The sequence below is a fragment of the Onychomys torridus genome, chromosome 5 (genome assembly GCF_903995425.1).
Source record: "Onychomys torridus chromosome 5, mOncTor1.1, whole genome shotgun sequence".
In the NCBI taxonomy this organism is placed as follows: Eukaryota; Metazoa; Chordata; class Mammalia; order Rodentia; family Cricetidae; genus Onychomys; species Onychomys torridus.
The window spans coordinates 45,504,966-45,527,251 of NC_050447.1; the positions used below are offsets into that span (position 1 = coordinate 45,504,966).

The 22,286-nt window shown below is 52.4% G+C and overlaps 1 protein-coding gene across 2 annotated transcripts in view; it reads left to right on the forward strand.

Moving 5' to 3' along the window:
- LOC118583803 (c-Maf inducing protein) overlaps window positions 1-20,196 on the forward strand; it is a 195,780-nt gene extending 175,584 nt beyond the window's left edge. Inside the window, exons 10-21 of one of the 2 annotated variants that reach the window (XM_036187514.1) lie at window positions 339-692; window positions 6,519-6,584; window positions 8,184-8,210; window positions 8,515-8,563; window positions 9,792-9,899; window positions 12,363-12,479; window positions 13,224-13,364; window positions 13,979-14,026; window positions 15,130-15,276; window positions 15,872-15,977; window positions 17,032-17,102; window positions 19,994-20,196. In XM_036187514.1, the coding sequence (XP_036043407.1) occupies window positions 339-692; window positions 6,519-6,584; window positions 8,184-8,210; window positions 8,515-8,563; window positions 9,792-9,899; window positions 12,363-12,479; window positions 13,224-13,364; window positions 13,979-14,026; window positions 15,130-15,276; window positions 15,872-15,977; window positions 17,032-17,102; window positions 19,994-20,047 (1,288 nt within the window). In that variant the 3' untranslated portion in view covers window positions 20,048-20,196. The remainder of the gene's footprint in view (window positions 1-338; window positions 693-6,518; window positions 6,585-8,183; window positions 8,211-8,514; window positions 8,564-9,791; window positions 9,900-12,362; window positions 12,480-13,223; window positions 13,365-13,978; window positions 14,027-15,129; window positions 15,277-15,871; window positions 15,978-17,031; window positions 17,103-19,993) is intronic. The other variant, XM_036187515.1, reaches the window with a different exon arrangement.
- Window positions 20,197-22,286: the final 2,090 nt, after the last annotated feature.

Below are 22,286 nucleotides of genomic sequence, written 5' to 3' on the forward strand. Positions count from 1 at the left end.
GATTCAGTGCTCCTCTTACTGAACTATTGCACACCCCAAGCCAAGCTCCATTTCATTGTGGCCCCATTAGAGGAAATTGGGGGGAACCTGCAGCTCCCCAGAGCTGATGCATGAACGCTCAGGAAATCTGGGCCTCCGGTGGCCTTTTGTTTTCAGTTTCCGTTTCTGAGACCAGGGAGGGACTCACTATATAGCCCAAGCTAGCCTCAAACTTTCAGGCATCCTCCTGCCTCAGCATCCCAAGTGTAGAGATCTATTAATCTCTGCTCAGTGCTGGGGATTCTGGTTGCCAAGGTTGACCCATGCCCACACTTGCTGTTTTTCTTTCCCCTCTCCAGCCGCGACAACTCCCCCAGTCTGAAGGAGATTCGGAACGGCTGCCAGCAGCCATGTGACCGGAAGCCCACCTTACCTCTGCGCCTGCTGCACCCCAGCCCAGACCTGGTGTCTCAGGAAGCCACGCTGTCTGAGCCACGGCTCAAGTCGGTGGTTGTGGCCTCCAGCGAGGTCCACGTGGAGGTGGAGCGCACCAGCACTGCCAAGCCGGCACTGACGGCCAGCACGGGCAACGACAGTGAGCCCAACCTCATCGACTGCCTCATGGTGAGCCCGGCATGTGGCACCATGAGCATCGAGCTGGGCCCCCAGGCCGGCCGCACACTCGGCTGCCACGTGGAGATCCTCAAGCTGCTGTGAGTACACCTGGAAGTCACTACGAGGAGGGCAGGGGTTGGGAGGTCGGTCCTGCCGCCAGCCTGAGTCCTATAGGGGTGGGTGTGACTGAGGAGCCTGTGTGTACACACTCGAGTTAGGTGTACAGACTGTGTAGAGGCAAGTGTGTCCCAAGGCTAAGGCAGGAGGATGGCTGCAAGTGTAAGGGCAGCTTGGCTTAGATAGTGAGTACCAGGTCAGCATGAGCTACTGAGCAAGACCCTGTCTCAAAAACAAACAAGCAAGTATGCCCGTGAGTGGGGGAGGGGGACCCCCAGCACCCTCTAGTGTCATCAGCCATTTAGCATTTGTCTATTCTCAGTCTTAGTCACATTGTGTTAGGAGTCAGAGGGTAGAGGTGAGTTTCCAGCCACCTGACTCACCAACCAGAATGGGGATGGCGTAGGGCACGTTGGGGTATTTTGTGCTCCCGGAGAGGTACTGTGGTGTCTGCAGCTGAATGTGTGCACACGTGTATGGTATGCACGGTAAGACCATGGGCTCCTGTGGTTGAGGGAGAATATGGAGGCAGCCATCACACTTCTTCCTGTTGTCCTTGAGAGCTCTAAGGGGCCTGCTAAAATCAGTGCCAGCCTCTCTGGGTCCCCTCAACTGAGGCCAAGGGAGAGTACAAGCCAATGTATCGATCCAACAGCCAAAGGAATTCAAAATCCGTTCCGAGCACCAAGAACTGGGCTCAGATCCGGGTTTCCGTGAGGCAGAGGAATCTCGTTTCGTTCCTGGCCAACCCCACAGCACGCTGAGCCTTCCAGGCCAGAGCTGGCTGCCTTGGGCTGTCTCCCATGGTGCTCAGGCCTCTTGCCGTCTGGGTCCTTTCTCCTGGGAACATGCAGGACTGAGAGGCATCCCACTCCTTTACAAACGTTCCTGAATGAGTGTCCTGTTCCACCTGAGCCTAGAACTGCTGCTTGCTGCAGCTCCAGGGCATGGGTCGGGAGTCAGGGGCCATGGAATAGTCCGTACCTGGAATAGTCTGATAAAGCCAAGAAGGGCCACACTAACCAAGTTTCTAAACTCTTTCTCAAACCAAGCTGGCTCTTAGATCTGTGGTCCTCAGGCCCTCAGACTCCCAGATCGCAATAATCGCCTGCAGTTCAGAGGGCTCCCAGTTCAGCGGAAAGCAGGTTTAGGTCATATGGAGCTGGGTGCATGTTCCTTGGGTGCCACTTACTAATCTGTGACATGTACCAGTAATGTTACCTCTCTGAGTTTAGCCCTACAGCCAGGCTTTGATGGCATAGTGTGAGGATGGGGTGTACCCGTTTCATGAAACCCCCAGAGACCACCAAGGAGCCAGTTTCCAATGCAAGCACTTAAGGGTCCTTTTATTGTCAGGTTCAACCTGGGCCACCACACAGCAGATGGAAGGAAATGTGGTGGTGGCCATGAGCCCAGGTGTAGAGAGTTTTTATAGGGAAAAACCACAAGCCAGGAATTGGCAACTTGGGGGTGGGTAGAAGGGATATGGGGCAAGGTGACTTTTTGAAACTGTTGGTCTAGATTGCCGGCGCAAAGCCACATTTGAAACTATTTGATTGTACTTTTGGCGGGGAACCACAACCTGCTGAACATGATTGTCTGGACTGCTCAGTAGGATTGTCGAGATATCTTCGAGGGCCATAAACCGAAGACATAATGTCTGCAGAAGCATACTGCTCTGTATCTGTTTGAGTTGTCATGGCACATTCCTGAGGTCCTTCCTGGAACTGAGTGGTCTAAGATGGCTGCCCTTCCCTACGATGGGGGTCTCTGTATTGCCTTCAGTAGGAGGTGCCAGCTGCAGCCCCAGCCCAGAGCAGACACCAGCACACATAAATGGGCACCCAGAGTGGGGGAGTCACCACAACCAGTGATTGTAGTGTAGTGGTGTTTTCTGTCCTAGAGTCAGGGGAAGGCACATTTCTAATTTCTTGACACCTTAGGAAAAGAACACTGTGGCATTCAGCAAGAAGCTTTATCTGTTGAGTGACCTGAGACAGTGCTCCTAGCTCCCCTAGGCCTCAGCTTCCTTGTCTTGCCGTCTTCGTGGAGGGCTGCTATGAGATTTCAGAAATGGGACGTTTTCCCCGTTGTCCCGTGGTTCTTGCTGAGAGTGAATATTTGTCAGTACAATTCAGATGAGAGCTAAGGAAAAGAAGACAGAGCAAGGTGTGGTGGTGCACACCTTTAATCCCGGTGCTCAGGAGGCAGAGGCAGGCTGATCTCTGTGAGTTCTAGGCCAGCCTGGTCTACATAATGAGTTCTAGAATCTCCAGGGCTACGTAAACAGACCTTGTCTCAAAACAAAAAAAACAATAAAAGAAGAAGGTGGTGTGGTGTGGGATTGAGGTGGCGCTTCACAGGGCGTTGTGAGGGTGAGGAAAGCCACACTCAGAACTCTGGGCATGCCACTGGCCACAGGGAATATGGGTTAGTATGGCCAGCCAGGCAGTGCATTGTTCTTATCTGTTAGCACAAGCTCCCCATGGCAGACTCTTGCATTACTGGAATGTGACACCGCTGAAGAATCATCGAAAGCCTCCCCTGGAAACCTTTGAGAAGGGACCATACTTCAAAGACACATCAGGATTGATCTGCTTTGGGCCAGCCTAATGTAGGCTGAGTTGGCCAAGCTCGGGTAGAGTGGCCTGGGGTCTTCATTAAGGAGAGCTCAGAGCTTTCTCGGGGTCCCCATCCATTCACAGGAGCATTCCTCCACATATTCTTTAAGCATTTACTGCGCATCTATGCTAAGCCAGGCTCTGTGCTTGAAGACAAAGGCCTCCTCATCTGTTTCCTCCACCCTATCTCTCGGAGTGTGAGGAGCACCAGGTGCCCAAAGGAATGACATCAAGATCAGGGGGTGCTGGGGTCCCGTATAGGAAACCAGGGACTCTATTGGGACCATGGTAGTGTGACACACTTCCATCCAGGAAGAGAGAGCGGCTGAGGTGGAGGATGGAGGATGTCCCTGCTTCAGAGGTCCCCAGGATCCCCACGTCCACTCCTTCAACCCCATTCTTATTGAAGTGTGTAAATCTCCTTTGAGTTCACTACTAGCCTTTCTACACAGAACAGATCTTATTATGTTTATATGTGTGTGTCGTATATGTGTGTGGTATGTACATGCACTTATAAAGGCAAGAGGACAACATTGGGCATCCTCCTGTCTCCATCTGCCTTTTTCCCTGAGACAGGGTCTCGCTAAATCTGGAGCTAGGCTGTCAGGCAGCAAGCCCCAGTGACCCTGCATGTGGGTCAGGACTAGGGTTACAGGCATGTGCTGTTTACATGGGTGCTGGGTTATTGAACTCAGGGACTCATGCTTATACAGCAAACGCCTTTACCTACTAAGCCATCTCCCCAAGCTTGAAAAAGGACCCAGCAAGTATAGTCTTCTTTCTCGGGTATGAGATGGTCATCTTCTTGTATGGCACTGTACTGTCTAGCGGGCAGAAGATAGATGGGAGCCAGGATCCTGGTTCAAGGCTCAGCTCTGACCTGAGACCAAGGCTGAGATACCTACGTTCTAGCATTTGTGTTTATAAAGCAGTGACAGTGAGTGATACCCACCTGACCAGGAAGATTCTCAGGAGGCCTTGGAAGAAAGCATGTGGCACACAGCACTACATAGGAAGTCACGTTTCAATATGCTGGAGACCAGGAGTCAGTTAAGGGTGAAGGGGATCTCATCGGGGGAAGGCAAGCTAGCTGCATACATGGATGATGATGCTCTCCCACACCTAGGAAAGAGCCAAAGAGAACAGGCGCCCCTAGAATGCATCCCTGAGGCCTCTGAGCTCTGAGACCCTTGGTTGGTGCTGTCCACAGGTTTGCCAGCCTCCAGCACACAAGTGCAGCAGGCCACCACGCCCCTCACCTCCTGCCACCGAACCCAGACATCCCGTCCCTCCCTCTCTTCCTCCTCATGTGGGTGTTGCAGATGACGTGAACAAATCTGAGCCCTGTTCAGGGCACACAGTGTGTGCCTAGATGTCAGCCATATCACTGTTAAGACTTATCTAGCACCACCAGACCCTTCTGGCAATTCTTTTTCATGTTGTCCATCTGGGCCTTTCCTCAGCGCCTTCCAGGGTGTGATCTGGGTCTTGAAGGCTTTATCATGGGTTCATTCAGTGGGCGGGAGGGCGGGAATCGTCCAGAGCCAAGGGTTATCTAAGCTGTTCTTTGTAAGAACGAAGCATTTGTTCTGGGGCCGAAAAACAGCAGGCTGTTTCCTCTGGGAAGCCCAGGTAAAGGGTAGACAGGATATCAACAACGTTAAAGTCAGAAGGGTTGGGCCAGACATGACTCAGTTGGTGTAGTGTGCTTGCCCAGCTTTCACAGAGTTCTGGTGTCCACTCTTGCTTACCACTGCATAAACCATACACAGTGGAGCACGCCTGTAATCCCAGTACTTGACAGGTGGAGGCAGAAGGACCAGGAATTTAAGGTCAACCTCAGCGAGATAGCAAGCTCAGGGCTAGCCTGGGCTACATGAGCTACCTATCTCAAAATCAAAAACAAATAGATTGAATGGGATTGGAAGACCAAGAAGTGGGGGGGTGAGGGGGCCAATGTGAGGAAACTCATTTATGGAGGTGATGGTAGGAAACCTGAGTTCTGAATGTAAAGAGGACCAAGAATAAGGCTTTGAGCCCAGGGCCAGCCAGCCACTGAGCTGCTAAAAAGATGAATGAGTGAGTCTTGAGGTTTGCTCTTCAGCTACCTAGTTTGTGTGTCTGTGTGTGTGTGTGCGCGCACACTCGCGTGCTCATGCGCATTCAAATGCCACAGCATACATGTGGAGGTCAGGGAATGGTGTGCAGGGATGGGGGTGAGATGGAGGGTTAGTTCCTTCTTCGATCATGTGAATTCTGGGGCTCAAACTTGAACTCAGGTTGTCAGGCTTGAGGACAAAGCACCTTTACCCACAGCCATTTCGCTTGCCTTGAGACCCTGTCTAAAAAGAAAGAAGTTTCTGGTAGACAAGGACAATGACCCAACTGTGGTTGGTTGGTTGGTTGGTTGGTTGGTTGGTTGGTTGGTTGGTTGGTTTTCTTGAATCAGTCTGTAGGCTTCCCTTTGGATCTGTTCAGTCGATAATGTGAGGTGTGCTTGTACTACTATGACACCACCACAGGCCATGTGGCTAGGACCATGGTGTCTTAGCTATGAGGAGACAGGTGAAGGTGTGGCAGGGCTAGCCTGCCCTGGCTCCCTTTCTCTGAGTCCTTGGGGTCTTTTCTCTGCACATACTTCTCATGTCAGTCAGATTGGATCGGGGTCCAACCTAGTGGCCCTGTATCTCTCCAGATGTCACATTCTGAGGTCTTGAGGGGCTGGGACGTTAACATGGATTTAGGGATTGGAGACCTAGAACAGGCCCTCACCCTCAGCCATGGCTCAAAAGGGCAGTGAACCGAGCCAGGGAAGTCTCAATTCTGAGCATGGAGGATATGTGACCCTGGGGAGCTAGGTAGTTGTCCCTGGGTGGTTGTTTGAAAGTCTGGAGTGTTGACTGTCTTAGAACTCACTCTATAGCCCAGGCTGGCCTCGAACTCACAGAGATCTGCCCGGCTCTGCCTCCTGAGTGCTGGGATTAAAGGTGTGCACCACCACCTCCCAGCTGGAGTGTTCTTTATTAATTCATGCCGCACTGTGGGCACGGTCTGTGAAGTAGGTGGGGCAGAATCCATGTTGTGTGATAACACCAGACTCTTCCTACCTTACGACCCAAGCAGGATTGCATGAGCAGAACCTCTCTCCCTGCGACCACGCCTCACCGGCTTCCTCTCTCGTTCTAGGTCCGATTATGATGACTGGAGACCATCTCTGGCCAGCTTGCTTCAACCCATTCCATTCCCCAAAGAGTAAGTCCCACTGTGCCCTGTCCCAACGGGAAGAAAGCTGCAGGAGAGGAGGTGGTTGGTGTCAGAGGCTCACAGTGTTACAGTGGGGGAGGGGGAAGAGAGGGTGGCCTGCCTGAGACCCACAGCCAAGACATGGGGATGTAGCCTGGCTTTCTGGGCCTCTCTGAAAACCAAGAATGTGGTAGGAACAGTCTCAGGCTTCATGGCAGCCTTCTCTGCCGGGCCTAGCCTACAGTCCCTTTAACAGTTTTTAATTATGCACCAGGTGAGAACAATAATGCCCTCCATCCCCAGGGGACAGTAAAAATTGACAGTTAATATACTACTGCAATAGGCATGGCAGCACATGCCTGTAAATCAGTAGTTCTCAACCTTCCTAATGTTGCCACCCTTTAAAACAGTTCGTTCCTCACGTTGTGGTGACCCCCAACCGTAAAATTGTTTTTTTCATACTTGTAATTTTGCTACTGTTATGAATCGTAATGTGAATATCTGATATGCAGGATATCTGATATGGGGCCCCTGTGAAAAGGTCATTCACTCCCCAAGGGGGGGTCATAACCCATAGATTGAGAACCATTGTTATAATTACAGTTCCAGGCTAGCCTGAGCTACACAACAAAACCCTGTCCAGAAAAAGAAAGGAGGAAAGGCTGGAGAGAGCACCTAGCATGCACAGTGCCCTGGGGTCAATCTCCAGCATCAAAAAAGGAAAGAAAATGCATACAGAGAGCCATTTCCTGGCTGTGCAGGGGAAGGCTAGTTGCATTTACTTCGCCTTAATGGCTCACACCACACTCTGAATATGGCCAGAAATGGACCCTCTGTCTCTCTTTCATCCACCCTCATACTAACATGGAATGCATCATGAGAAACAGTTGTGTGGTGGGTCACAGCCTGCACAGAGCTTCAGCTGAGCCGCTGGCCTCACATGCCTGTAGGCCTGTTTTGACAGATTGGAAGCTGCTGGGCCTTGGGAGGCACTCAGGGCTCTCTGCAGAGCCCATTAGTAAGCCTGTGTTTGTGAATGCAAGTCCTCGGAGGGGGACATTACACCCAGTAATTGCCCCATTTGCTGGTCCGGCTAGTTCCCTCGAGGCCCCCAAGAATGGAGACCGGAGAAATCCAACTCCTCAGAGCCTCCTGTGTATGTGGCATCATTGGCTACAGCAGCTGTCCCCACAGGCCCTGGGACCCGCTTGACGGTGGCCCATGATGCAATTCACTTGGAAGAATGGTCCCTGATTGCCTGGCAGTGTGCACTGGTAATTAGTGCAGCCTTGCCTTAATTGTGGGACAATTAACAAACACACCTGGGTCCCTGGAGCCCACGTGTACCTTCACGTTCATGCACCCGGATAGCACCTCTGCAGTTGAGTGGTATGGGCCTGGTGTTTGGTGGCTTTGGGGACACTGGGAGCTCAGCCTATTCATGTTACTATGATCTTCACCTTGTCAAAGGAGGTACAAGATACCCGATTTCTCTGTCAATTTCCTCTACGTTCTTCTAGTCAGAGCTAAAGTCTAGATGTCCCTGGAGGAAATGCGATCATTGTACATCAAAGGCCTCTAACACTTGTCTCTTTGTTTTGGGTCCAGAGCTCTCGCACACGAGAAGTTCACCAAGTGAGTATGCCAGAGACACCCACCCTACCTTCTCCTGCTACGAGTGCCCCCTGCACTGGGTCACTATCACACTCCTGCCACCGCCAGCCTCCTTCTGCCCATTATTTGAGTCACATGCACTTTGGGAGGCTGCAGAAGCATCTTCTGTGTGGTCCCCTGTGACACATCCAATCCCTGAGAGGAAATGTCCCATGTGCCTAGCCCTGTCTATCCCCACCTGCTCCTGGCGTCTCTCCCACCCCTCTCCAAGCACCACCCCCCATGTCCACTCAGGCCTGCAGATGACCCATCCTCTTCTTTCCAGGGAGCTGAAGTATGTGATTCAGAGGTTTGCAGAAGATCCAAGACAGGAGGTAAGCCTTTTTCTGTTTTACTTTTTTCTACAGAAGGAAAAAGAGTTTGGTGGCCCCCTAAGTCTCCTTGCAGAGGCCACCTTGTCACTGGATCCTTGATACAAATTTTACAGTCTCCTGGCCTTGTGTGCAAACACCTTGTGTTGAATCACGAATCACCCAGGTGTGGTTTTGGACTGTCATTTGGCTAGCCAGAGGCTGGCAGACAGTGTCTCCATGCCACATTAGAGACGCACTCACTGTCTTTAATGTCTGTCTGGGAGTCTCTGACAAATGCCTCGGTAGCATTGTCCCTTACCCTCAAGTTGATGATCAGTCCCTACTCAGTCTGCTTCTGAGGAGTAGAAGGGAGGGCATAAAGATCAGGGGTGTGTGTGTGTGTGTGTGTGTGTGTGTGTGTGTGTGTGTGTGTGTGTGAGAGAGAGAGAGAGAGAGAGAGAGAGAGAGAGAGAGACAGAGAGAGAGACAAACAATGGGTATAAGTGTGGAATCCAATGGGTATAGGTGTGGAATCCCTCCCAAACATGGATACACATGTATCCATGCACTTGTACCTACACACAGCTCTGGGAAGGGATGGCAGAGTTGTTCTTAGGGCCCTAACATTGTCCTTACTCTAGACCGAGACCCTTTAGCAGAGAAGGACAGATAGACAGATGAGGAGGTGAGGATAAGACCTCACAGAAGAGAATCTCGGGGTTGGAGGAGCTTGAGGTTACTTGGAGAGGCCCAGAGGGAGGACTGCCCACACAGGAAAGGTAGGGAATGGAGCAGAAGGAGGCAAAACGCCCCAAGCCTAAGGCTTAGTGGTAGACCCCAGACAGGGCAGGGCAGAGAGCAAGAGAGAGCCCTCTGCACAGAGACAGTGGAGATACAAGCAGGAGAGAGAGGAAGTCTCCCCCCGACCCCCCAGAGGGAAACATAGGAAGCAGGTATAGAGACAGGGCCTGTTTATGGCTCTCTGTCCTGGGAGGCCACAGTCCTGTCTCCCTCAGGGCTTTTCCCAGCCAGGAAGGCCTCATGGCTGTCTAAGACGTTGAGGACACATGGCTGGACTAGAGGCCCCTGTGTGTCCCCAAAGGCCTGTGGAACTTAGTAGGAGGCCAGTGGCTGTGGAGCCAAAGGAAGTCCGTACACTTCCTGACTGCCTGGCTTGTCGACGCCATTCATATTTCCTTTGTACCTGAGTCTGTTGGGAACTGACGATGTGTTTGTCCCCTGGCCACAGGTCCACTCGTGCCTGCTGAGTGTGCGGGCCGGCAAGGATGGCTGGTTCCAGCTCTACAGCCCTGGAGGGGTGGCCTGCGATGATGATGGAGAGCTCTTCGCCAGCATGGTACATGGGGTCCCCACAGGGAGCTGCCGTGGGCATCGGTCTGTTCCATCCTGAGTGGCTCAGCAGCCAGCCCACTATGTGGCCTGCCTGCAAGTCTTCTGGCCTGCACTGTGCCAGCCATGAAGAGGGAGGTGACCCAAGGGGAGGGTGTCACTCATTCCTGTTACCTGAGCCAAGACTCTGTGGGTCCCAGATCACACTTGGTTGTCATGGTGATTTTCTGTGCAGCGTACCACAAGGTTCTGCAGTGTCACCTGCTCGGCCAGTCCTCACAATGAGGGGCTTGGTTGAGGGCCAGACTCAGGGTGCTCATCCCCATCCCGGATGAAGATATTGAGGTCACTGAATCAGTAACTGCATCTACAGTAGATTCTGCCACGTTCTTACCATAGAGCAGGGTTCTCAACCTTCCTAATGGTGTGACACTTTAATACAGTTCCTCGTGTTGTGGTGACCCCCCCCCCAACCATAAAACTCTATCGTTGCTACTTCGTAACTATAATTTTGCTACTGTTATGAATCAATGTAAATGTCTGATATGTGACACTCCCAGCCCCCATGAAAAGGCCATTCAGCTCCCCCACAAAGGGGTCACAACCCACAGGTTGAAAACCACTGTCATGGACTCACAACCGGGCAGCAACAGAGGCCCAGAAAAGTCCAGTGGCTTGCTTGGCAGGATTTGTTTGCAAGGCCAAGCTACTGTCTAGAGGTAGTGGCTTCTTCTACAGCAAAGGAACATAGACTCCTCTTTCCCCAGTGACCTCAGCCCCTCTGTTCCCTGACACACCCAGCTCCATTCATAGATCACACATTCTTCTGGGATCATGTGACGTGGAGAAAATGCAGGCATCAGCTAGGCCTGGGCCTTAGGTCACTACCCAGTTTTCCACCAGTTGACCTTGCATGCTGGCTGGCCTGTCTGGGCTCCAGCTTCCTCATATATAAAAACAAGACAAAAAGATTTCTCCAGAGCATCATTGCAACTGTGTATAGTGGCAGGCACGAGATACGTACTGAGCACCCAGGACTCTGGGACCCCAGCTTGGGTCAGGTTATTCCTGTCTCTACGAGAGACTGATTGGCGGGATAAACGGTTACTGGGGTGAATTCGGAAGAGGTCTGTACAATGATGATAAATAGGTGTGTCCTCTGAGGTTTATTTTTAGGTCCCTTTCCTTATAAATCTGCTCCAAACCCCTCGCCTGCTGCCCCGGACCTGCTTTCCGAGTGTCCCTTGTACCTAGAAACATGCCCAACTGCCTGCTTGCACCACATCTTCCTCACCATCACCTCTCTGGCTTCCTCTGATGTCACAGCCTCACCATGGCAAGGCTTGGTGTTTCCCCGTCCCCGTCATGCGGAGACTCAGCATGAGAGAGGACACGGGGTCAGCTCCCACCCAAGTGATTTCATTTGTATGCCGGAGTTGTTAATGATGGGGCAGAAGAATATATAGACAGGGAAGGAAGCAGGTAGCCGTGAGGATACAAATGTGTTGTGTCCATGGAGACACATGGCAAAGAGTGGTCCCTGGATTTGGCTGCCGTTTCCAGAAGGCCTGTGGCTATTTTTTTTTTTTAATTTATTCATTTATTATGTACACAGAAGAGGGTGCCAGGTCTCATTACAGATGGTTGTGAGCTACCATGTGGGTGCTGGGAATTGAAGTCAGGACCCCTGGAAGAGCAGTCGGTGCTCTTAACCTCTGAGCCATCTCTCCAGCCCGGCCTTTGGCTGTTATATGAAGTTGCAGGATGTTTGGTCTCCCTCACCTCTGTTGACAGGTTGGGGAGCCCCTACTCTTGTGGTCTTGCCTCTAAATACAAGCAACACCCCCTCCAACATGTCTCAGAAGGGAGCAGGCTTTGCTGGGTGGGTGAGCTCTCAAAACATCTTTTGGTATCGCAGAGAAAGCAAGGCACAGAACAGCCCAATTGCCACACGAGTTGGGCCTCTTGTTCCCTCACCTAGCAAGGACTGCCTAGAAATTTCTACCTGGTACCCTAAATGCTAGGAATTCACTGGACCAAATACCAGCGTTCCCCAAAGGGGACTGGGGGCCGGGGCTCCTTTGTTTCTGTAGTAAAACAGATAGAATGTGAGCATTACCATCCTGTGCAGGAACATTCCAACATTCAGATCCACGGCTCTGCTACCATCAGCACCACCCGTCTTGGGAACGCGTTGCCTTCCAGCTTCGCCTCTGTGCCCTTTCATGCTAACTCTCTGTTCCCCTGGACAGCTCCGGTGGCCACTGTCTCACTTGTCCTGGTGACTGTGCCTGTTGCCTGCACCCATTCCCAGTGTAGTCTCAGATTTGTGTGGTGCCACCCAACATGTCCCTGGTCACTGTTCACCCAGCGAGGAGGTTTCTGTCCCCACCTGCAGGGGGCTGGCACTGAGGGTCACAGCACTGCTATGGTGTCCTGGCTGCTTCACCTGAGTCTTCTTGCCTCCCAGGTGCACATCCTCATGGGCTCCTGTTACAAGACCAAAAAGTTTCTGCTCTCGCTGGCGGAGAACAAGCTGGGCCCCTGTATGCTCCTGGCACTGAGAGGGAACCAGACCATGGCAGAGGTGAGGCCTTGGCATGGGATCTGTGTGAGGAGCAGGCGGTGTGGGCAAGGCAGATGTGGTTGCAGTCTCTTGAGTGTGCGGCTGCTCTCAGATTGCTGCTGGTTCATTCCAGTTGGGGACCATCATGGTGACCACAGCCATCTGGAAGTTTCTGTTCTGATTACCTATATAGCAACTGTCCGCACATTGAACATAGAACTGTTAACAGACTAAGGGGTATTCAGGCTCGCCTGACTTGTTCTCCCTTGGGGTTTCCTGGGGTTGTCATGGGGGGTTAGAGCCCGTGGGGTCCTTCACAAGGCTTTTTTCTCTGACCAGAGGACTGAGGAAGGCCCTCTGCTTTGTGTGGCTTCAAGAGCACAAGCCCAGCACCTTCAAGACACTTTTAACTGTTGCCCCTCGGTCCCTTCTTCCCAACTACTCCACGAAGTCCCCTAAAGCCAGACACTCCCAGAGCACCTGTCCCATGAGCAACATGATTCTTATAACAGCTGTCAGAATTGGGGAGCAGCACCTTGCCACATTCTACCCTCTAGAAAGCAGTCACCAAGCTACCCATCAGTCAAAGGGGTTTGAACAGGAAAGAATTTACTGGCCTGTTGGAAAAAGCCAAAGTTCCCCTGGAGGTGGGATTGAAACATTAACATGGGGACAAGAACAGAGAATATTCCAAATTTGGAGAACAGCATATGCCAAGGTCCTGTGGTAGGCCATTCCCTGATACCCCCTCATGACTCCTGGCAGATTCTGTGCTTGATGCTGGAATACAACATCATCGACAACAATGATACCCAACTGCAGATCATCTCCACGCTGGAGAGCACAGATGTGGGCAAACGCATGTACGAACAGCTGTGTGACCGGCAGCGGGAGCTGAAGGAGCTGGTAAGTCCTCTCCGCTGCCTGCTGTTCCCAGAGCAGGAGATGGCCCCCTGTGACTGCTCCTCTACACCCAAAGAGTTTGGGATCATTCCCTGTTCTTCTTACATGATTCTAGATGGACCCAAGAGAGGTAGGTGAGCTGAAGTCACCCAACCCGCTTCCATTTTATTGCAGGGGTCCAGGTGTCATTAACCTACCCAGTCCTAGCTGAGAGGCGATGTCTACAGATGTGCACACACAGGCCGGCCCATTAGGGCCGTCCTTTCCCCTGCCTGGAACCACCCTCCCCTCCCCACTATGGCTCTTGGAAAAAGGTGTGCACAACCCACATCGTTACCGTGAGACATCTGGTGTAAAATTTCTCGGTCATTTGCCAGGACTCTTGGTGGAAATGGGTGCCACTTACCTCAACAAGAACTGGATGGGTGGCGCCGTCCCTTCCAGTCAGAGTACCCGCCCTCCCACCTCTGCCCGTGTTTCTTAGTGTTACAGAGGCCATAAGCTGCCTGTGCTATGGCCACCTTCGTGCCTTCTGCCCAGGAAAGGAGCCACCATGGTGTCATGAGGCTGGTGGCAGAGGGGACATGTGACTCAGCTGGTCTCACTTTGTCTTGCAGCAAAGGAAAGGCGGGCCCACCAGGCTAACACTGCCCTCCAAGTCCACAGTAAGTAAGGTTTAAATTTCTGCAGGGGTGGGGTGGGGTGGAACGAGATGGGCAGGGCAGGGAGGAGGGATGACCAGGAGGGAAGGGAGATAGGCCAGCTCTTCCAAGAGGCAAATGGACGAAAGGGATAGAAACGAAAACCAGGGAGAGTTAAGATGTTACTATGCTAAAGCTTGTTTTCCATATCGAGGCTGGGGTTGCAGCTCACCAGTAGACCACCAGTGTAGCATGTGCAGAGGCTCCAGGCTTAGTCTCTGGCACCTTGAAAAAGACAAAAGATTCCTGGTGACATCAGCAGTATTACTGAGGGGTTGCTAGTAACCATGGTAACAGTAGCTAATAGGCACTGGATGGTTCATCTGTTTGACTTTACAACCCTATGAGAGCTGCACACCGTTTTCCCATTTTCCAAAGTCTTTGGGGATCTAATTTCCTGCTGCCCCACTGTCCTCGAGGCATGGCTTCCTGTTCATGGACCAGGAAGCCTGCCCAGGCTCCAGCCACTGCGGCTCCATCCCAGCCAGCAAGGAGGAAGGAAGTGGCAGGGTAGAGCCCGCCCTTCCCGTGAAGATTCTTCTTAGAAGTTCCATTTACATCTCATTGTCCATATTCAGCACCTAGCCATAATTAGCTGCAAAGGAGGATGGGAAATTAGCTGTAACTCAGGGGACAGCTAAAAGTCAAAGACAAGACCCTCAGTCCAGGGCATGCAGCTTATGTGTCTCTCTGCTGGCTTGGGGCTAAGGGTGGCGACTGCCTATTCACATGGAAAACCCACAGGAACTGCCGACTAGGGGGTGTGCATGCATGTGCATGCATGTGCGTAGACACACACACACACACACACACAGGCACACCATGCATGTGCATGTGCATGTGCACGCTCTGCTTGGGAGGGTGCTGGTCTTGGTTGCAGCCCAGCCGTGACTCAAGCTGTGAGTCACACCACAGACCGAGCCACTACCCTTCAGCTCCTGGGGACATGAAGCCCTCGGTGTGGTCAGAGAGACAGTGTTGGCTTCAGATAAGGCAGAGGGGAGAGGGCATGAGGCCCACCTGATAGGTACCCCGGCCTGCCCTGAGCATCATGCCACCCACTGCAGGATGCGGACCTGGCCCGTCTGCTGAGCTCTGGCTCCTTTGGAAACCTGGAGAACCTCAGCTTGGCCTTCACCAACGTCACCAGTGCCTGCGCCGAGCACCTCATCAAACTGCCTTCCCTCAAGCAGCTCAATCTGTGGTCCACGCAGGTGCCGCCCCGCCCACACCCCATCCTCTTCCTCACCACCCCCCCAAACTCAGTCTTTCTGCCCAGAGCTCATGGGCCCAGCCACTTGCTCTGAACACATAACCCTAACCTATTCCCCCAGACAGGAGGAGGTTGGGGGCCTCATACCAGTTGACAGTCCGTTTCCCAGTTGGGAACACTGAAGTCCAGGGAAAGCTCTGTACAGACTCCTGAGTTGGGAGACACAGGGCTGAGAGATCACCTTAGGCCTCTCCAGCCTGCCAGGGAGGAGTACATGAGTATGCTCTTGGAGCCTGCTGGGTCCCTGTGTGGTACCACTGGCCTAGCCCTTTTGGGGTACACAGGCTCCTCTGTCTCTTGAAAAGGCCACCCAAGCTCTGCCTTCAGACTTCAGAGTCTGAGTTCAGACTCTCATAGAGGCCCTTGCCTGGCCTATATCCCAGTCAGAAACTAGATCTAAACACAAGACAAAGGGGAGTGTGACTCAGAAAAGAGGGCATGGCCTCATAGCTAGATCCCACCACCTCCCACTCCTACCCAGCCTTAGGGTCCCCTCCCCTGGGCCTGGAGAGGCTAAGAATCCATGTGCCCCACAGTTTGGAGACGCCGGCCTGCGGCTCCTGTCGGAACACCTCACTATGCTCCAGGTGCTGAACCTGTGTGAGACCCCAGTCACCGACGCCGGCCTGCTGGCCCTCAGCTGTGAGTACCTGGTCTACAGCAGGTGGGCTGACCCCCAGCTGGACACCCTGAGAAGGAAGCCAACAGTTCATTAATAACCCATTTGTAGCAGCCCTGTTGCATGCTGGCAAGGTGCTGGGAGCAAGCAGAGGGGTGTCCCTGCCCTCGAGGAGCTAGAAGTCTGGAGGAAAAGGGGAAGTCCATGAGATTAGCCTGTGTCTTCCACCCGGCCACAGTAAACCACCACAAAGTTTTCTAAGGCACCATTGTCACTTGCCAGCTGCTTAGAAACACATCTCTGGGCTACTGGGTCCCTAGGCATTCCTGGGCCTGTCCAGCTTGAGAAACATTCTGTAACAGAAGCTTAGGGAAGGGGCTAGGATACTGGTTCCACAGAGCTCTGATCAAGGGGGTGTTGAGCCTGGGAATCTGCATGTGCCGGGCTCCCTGTTTTCTACCTGGTCCCTTAGACAAGAGGCCTCGTGATTCAGCTGTGCAATGGCCAAGCAGGCCTCCGGGAGGTGGCAGAGAGTATAGCAGTAGGTCATAGAAGTGGCTGTGGCACCACTTAGAAAAGCCTATGGACCAGTTCTGGATGGTGGGAGCTCCAATAGAGGGAAATTGGAGCAGCTCCCTGCAGGATATTCCTACAGGAGTCACTCACGGAGGCATGGGTCTAATTAACAGTGCAGAGCCCCCACTGGTCTGCCCGCCCCCATCATCTCAACATAAGCATTTGGGTGTGTCTCCAGCAGGCACCCCTGTGATTCCAACATGAACCCCTACTTGATTTTTTGCTCTTGAGACCAAAAGCCAGAGATGTGAGCCAGGGATGCCAGAGAACATTCGGGATCCCTAGGGGTAGGGCTAGAGCTGAAGGGGAGAAGAGGTCAGAGGTCAGGGACCCAGAAAAGACCCAGCTCTGATGCCAAGAGCGTGAAATGGAACCCACACCATCTTGGCTTCCTTAACCATCCACACTGAGAGTGGCCCGCAGCTTGTGAATGTCCCCATCCTGCCATAGTCTTCCGTGTGGACTCACTGTCTGTCTGTCTGTCTGTCTGTCCTTATCCAGCCATGAAGAGTCTTTGCAGTTTAAATATGAACAGCACCAAGCTCTCGGCTGATACCTATGAGGATCTGAAGGTAAGCCCTCCCTGCTAGCTCCCTCCCTGGCTATCCCCAGCTCCCTCTCTAGCCACCCCACTCCCTCCCTGGCCACCCTTAGCGCTACTTCTCCAGCACAAGGGCTGGCACACCACAATCAGCCCAAGATGGATAGGGGTGAGGGGATAGTAACAAAGGAAGCCAGCCAGGGCTCTGTATTGGCACGGGCAAACCAAGGACCGCCCCTTCCAAGAAGAGGCCGCATATGTTGAATTCAAAGGATGAGAAGCCTGGGGTGTCCAGGGTGAGAGGAAGGTGTCTGCAGAGAAGACAAGCACACCCTGGCCATGGCAAGCACAGCTGGAGTGAGAGAGAACAGGAGGGCTGATAGAAATCCTCATTGGGTCACAGAAAGACTGGGTTTTTTTTTTTTTTTTCAGAACACCCCTGGGGCTATCAGTGGGGTGTCACGTCCTACATTTAAAACCCTAGCTGTTGTTTGGGAGATGACCTGTTGGAGTAGGAGCCAGGGCAGAAGCAGGCCATGGGTTCTCTAGGCTGCTGCAGGCCCTCCAGGGCCTGGCCTGGCACCTGGGCAAGAAGAGGAGGGGGCTCTGAGTGTGACAACTGGGACATTTCGTCCATCAGAATGTATGTGCATCTTAGGGAACCTTTGCCAGGGTCTCCTGATGGCTCTCCAACCATTGCCAGTCACTCTCTCTGGCTCTCTCACAGCTGGCTCTCTCACAGCTGGCTCTCTCACAGCTGGACTTGCTCTTTGACCCAGGCATGGATATAGCACCTGCCAAGTCCAGGCAGGGAACAAAGGCCAAACAGCAGCTGCCATGATGTGTGACCAGAGAGGTCACGAGTCCCAGAAGGCACAGAACTTAGCAGTCCACAGGGGGAGGACAGCTAATGGGAGGGTTAAGGCTCCAGCTGGACAGCTGGATACAACTCAAGATGCCTCTGCGGAGCAATGCTGTCTGCATTGGGTCAGGCTTGAGGGAAGTGTGGCCCCGGGACTCTCACCTGCTAGCAAGCACACTGGGGGGCACCTGTGCATGTTGCAGTGAGGAAGCAGAGCCCTCACAGTGTCCTGCGCTCCAGGTCCCCAAAGCCACAGCGCCACAAAGTCAAGTGGAAGAGGGGAGTGAGAGCAACCGCTTATGAGGAAAAGCCACTTCTGTCTTCATTTTGAGGGAGAGAGTCACATATGTGTGGGCACATTTCAGAAGGCATCAGATCCCTTGCAGCTGGAGTTCCAGGTGGTTGTGAGAGCCACTTGACGTGGGTGCTAAGACCCTAACTCAGGTCCCTGGAGGAGCAGCAATCACTGAGCCATCTCTCTAGCCCCTACTATCTTTTTTAAAAATATTACTCTGTGTGTGTGTGTGTGTGTGTGTGTGTGTGCGCGCGCGCGCACTGACCATGGCATAGGCATAGAGGTCAGAGGACAACTGTGTGGAGTTAGTTCTCCCCTTCCACCTTTATGTGAGTTCCAGGGATCAAACTCAGGTCACTAGGCTTGTAGAGCGAGCACCTTCACCTGCTGAGCCATCTGACCGGCCCCTTCTTTATTTTTTACATCCCAGAGGGCCATGGTAATAACTCAGTGATACTAGATTTTGACCAACCTCCATCCTTCCTCTCCTGGGGCATCTGGGAACTTCCTGACTTTTGAAGAAGGATGGTTGTGCTAAATGCAAGACAGGCAAACCCACGTGGTTCGGTATGCAGTCTGGCCCAGTCTTCCTGTTCTTTCCAAAGAAGCTAGATATCTGTATTTTTCTAGACTGGCAAGCATGGCTTGACAGTGTATCCCAGCTTTGTACTGGGGACCACAGGCCCCCCAGCTTGCAGCTTCTGCCTGGGCAGGGGAAGCCTCTGAGGATTGTTGGGCACAGGATAGAGGCAATGAGCAGGCTCCCTTTGTGTGTGTGTGTTTACAGGTGTGCATGGAAGTACATGTGTGTTACTGAATAGGGCTGGTGGGTGCAAAGGATGTTGGGAAGGCAGGAAGTAAAGACAGGAGACCATTAATGGGACAGATGCCTCTGTACAGTGAAGGAAAAAGCCAGCTGTTGGGAATAGTCTGCCGGGACAGAGGGCAGGGACTGAGAAGAATCTTGCAAGTGGATTGGGCTGCAGCTGGGCTCAGTTGCTAGAGCACTTGCCTGGCATGCACAAAGGCCTGTGTCCCATGTCTAGTTCCATATGGACCAGATGAGGTGGTACATGCTTGTAATTGCCTCACTCGGAGCTGAAGGCAGAAGGATTAGAAATAGCAGGTCTTTAGCTTCATAGATGTTTGAGGCCAGCCGGGACTACACGAGGCTCCATCTCAAATAAATAAATTTTATTAAAGTATCAAATAAATAAATTATTATATTTCAGTATAAGGGCAGGAACCCAGGAGGAAGAGTCCAGGCCAGCTTCTGGTGCTGCCCTGGTCCCTCACCCACTCTGTCCATTCTCATTTAACAATGGGAAGGGACCTAGAGGTACATAGTCTATTACATGATGCTCAGGGCTTTCCCACAACGTCACATTTAATCCTTAATGCCACCTGGGAGCCAAGGACAGGACTCAGATCAGCTGTAGTCGTGAGAAAACAAGCCTCAGGACGCCAGATGTGTCATCCAGTTTCACACAGCATCTGTGATTCCACAGAGGGCTGTGGTTTCTGCAGCCACTGTCTTGTGTCTCTGAGGCCACCTGCCCTGTGCTCTGTTTAAGGTCACCAGCCCTTTCCAGAGCCTTGAGAGCCCACAGCCTCATAATGGAGAGGGTGTGGGTCGTAGGAGACACACACACACACACACACACACACACACACATCTCCAGCTCCTCGAGGATCAGGCTGTCTACCCTCTGGTTGCTGAGGGAAATGGCTGGTATTTGACCAGGTACCTTCTTATCACCCACAGGCCAAACTTCCTAATCTGAAGGAGGTGGATGTCCGCTACACGGAAGCCTGGTGAAGCCCCCTGTGTGCACAGGATGGCGTCGCACACAAAAAAACGACTCTTGACTAATAGCCGTAGAGCAGTGGGTCCCAGGGTGGCCCCAGCACCTGGCTGTGGGTTAGATGGGGGAGTCTTGGGGGGCGGAGGGGGGGGGGGGGGGGGGATCCTCAGCACGCCCAGCCCCCGTCTAATTCTTAGAGCTTCATATTGGAACCTTTGACTTTGATCAAAAGCGGCCTTGGTGGCAACGAGAGGAGGAACAGCGGGTAGGGAGGGCAGGGGAGGGGCGGGCGGGGATCCCTGTGTGGATTTTCTTTGCCTTTGTTGTGTGATGCCATGCGTGGGGGCATCCATCCAGCCTGATGCCATCGACTCGGGCCAGAAGGAGGATGCGTTTTCTTCCCGGAGGTGCACCGAGCCGAGATCTCGCCCCTGCCATTGAGACAGGAATACCCACCCATCATGTCACCCATCGTCCTGTGTCCCCACCATCGCTATGCAAAGTGGTTCTTGTACATAAGATTTAAATAACGCGCCTATTTAAGAAATGTTGACAAATTGCGGGTCTGGGACCCGCTCTTATTTATGAAGTCTTTGACCAGCCCTCCCTGCCCTCCTGCCCCCTGGCGTGTAGTACTGTCTGGACCAGTCAGCTGTCGGGTTAGTGCTAGTGGTTTTGGTTTTGGTTTTTAAAGGAAACAAACAAACAAAACACAACGGAGGAAAAAAAGACCTTTGGAAAATTAATTGCTTTTTTTTTTTTTCTTAATGAACTCTGTACGCTAATGGTCTCCCGTCAGTCTGCCCACCTGCTACTCTGTATTATTTCCAGATGTTTCCAGCTTTCTCGTGGGTGGGGGTCAAGCTGGGGGAGGAGGAGGAAGGAGATAGGGTCTCCATACTGTAGCTCACTCCTCCCCTCTGCTGCTTCTGTAAATCTGGAAGGGTCCTGACCTTTCCTCCCTGGATACCCCATAGGAGAGTTGGTCCTCCAAGGTCCTGCTGCCGTCCCCACCCTTCTTTAGCTGTCCCTGTCCCCTGCTGAGACTTGCGACCTGTGGCCTCCCCACCCCATGGTTCCCACACGCATGCCCCGTGCCCACCTCTCTGCATGGTCTCTTGGGAGAGAAGAGCTATGTCACCCAGCCAGCCTGACCCGACCGTCCACACCTCCTCCCCACTAATGTGATCACTGCGGCATCCCCTCACCCGTGTGCCCCCGAGGCAGACCAACCTCATTTCTTTTTACGGACAGTTGGCTTTTTCTTACCAAGCCCTCACTGTACAGAACAGCCCTTGGACAATTCATTTGGGGTCCCCCCCCTCTCTTCCCCTTTTTCTGTTTGTTTAGCACAAATACGTCCCCTCCCTGGCACCTCCCAACCAAACCCACCAGTCGATGTTCATTGTTTTATATCTATTTAATCTTATTCGATGGAAACCACGCTTCAGTTGTTTTATACTTTGCCAGGTAGACTTTATTACCCCCCCCCAACTACGCCCTCATTTTTTTAAAAAAGGAAAAAAAACCACACACAAAAAAAAAACAAAACAAACAACAACAACAACAAAAAAAAAACGGAGACTTTGGGTTTCGGTCTCAGTCTTAATTCTCTTCTGTGGCAGGTTTTCTTTCGTGAGTGTGCCCGTGTGTGTGCGTGTGGAGTGAGTTCTGTTTTGTGTTCGTTTCTCTGTTGATTTCTTCTGTTGTTGCTTTCTTCTCCCAATTCTCCAACCCCGGTTCCGTACTTCACAGCACCCTGGTGCAGAGAGACGCAGAAGCAGAAAAATAAATAAATAAATAAAAAGGAAAAAAAACAAAAAAACAAAAGAAAAAAAAGGAAAAAATTTTCAAAAAGATAAAAAAAAAAAAAAAAGAACTGAGACGCCCCGCCCTGCCCCGCCCCGCCCCCTGCACTGTTGCTTTTCTTGATGGTTAATAATAAATACTGTCACGTAGCTGTGTACAAAGAGATGTGAAATACTTTCAGGCAAAAATAAACTGTAAGTGACTCATCAAAGGCTGGCCTTGCTGTGTAGTCAGGGGACGTGGAGGGGGCATGGGGAAAGGCCCCACTCACGGCCAGGACACACCTGAAGACTGGCTTCCCACTCTGGGGGCTTGACCATGCCACCTGAGTCTGTCACCCAGAGCTGTCATATCCCACTCATTGTGAGGTCCAGAAAGCAGAGTCCCCGGCCAGTGCCTACTAGTGGCCCTCTCATCCACTGTGACAAACAGCTCTACCGCTGC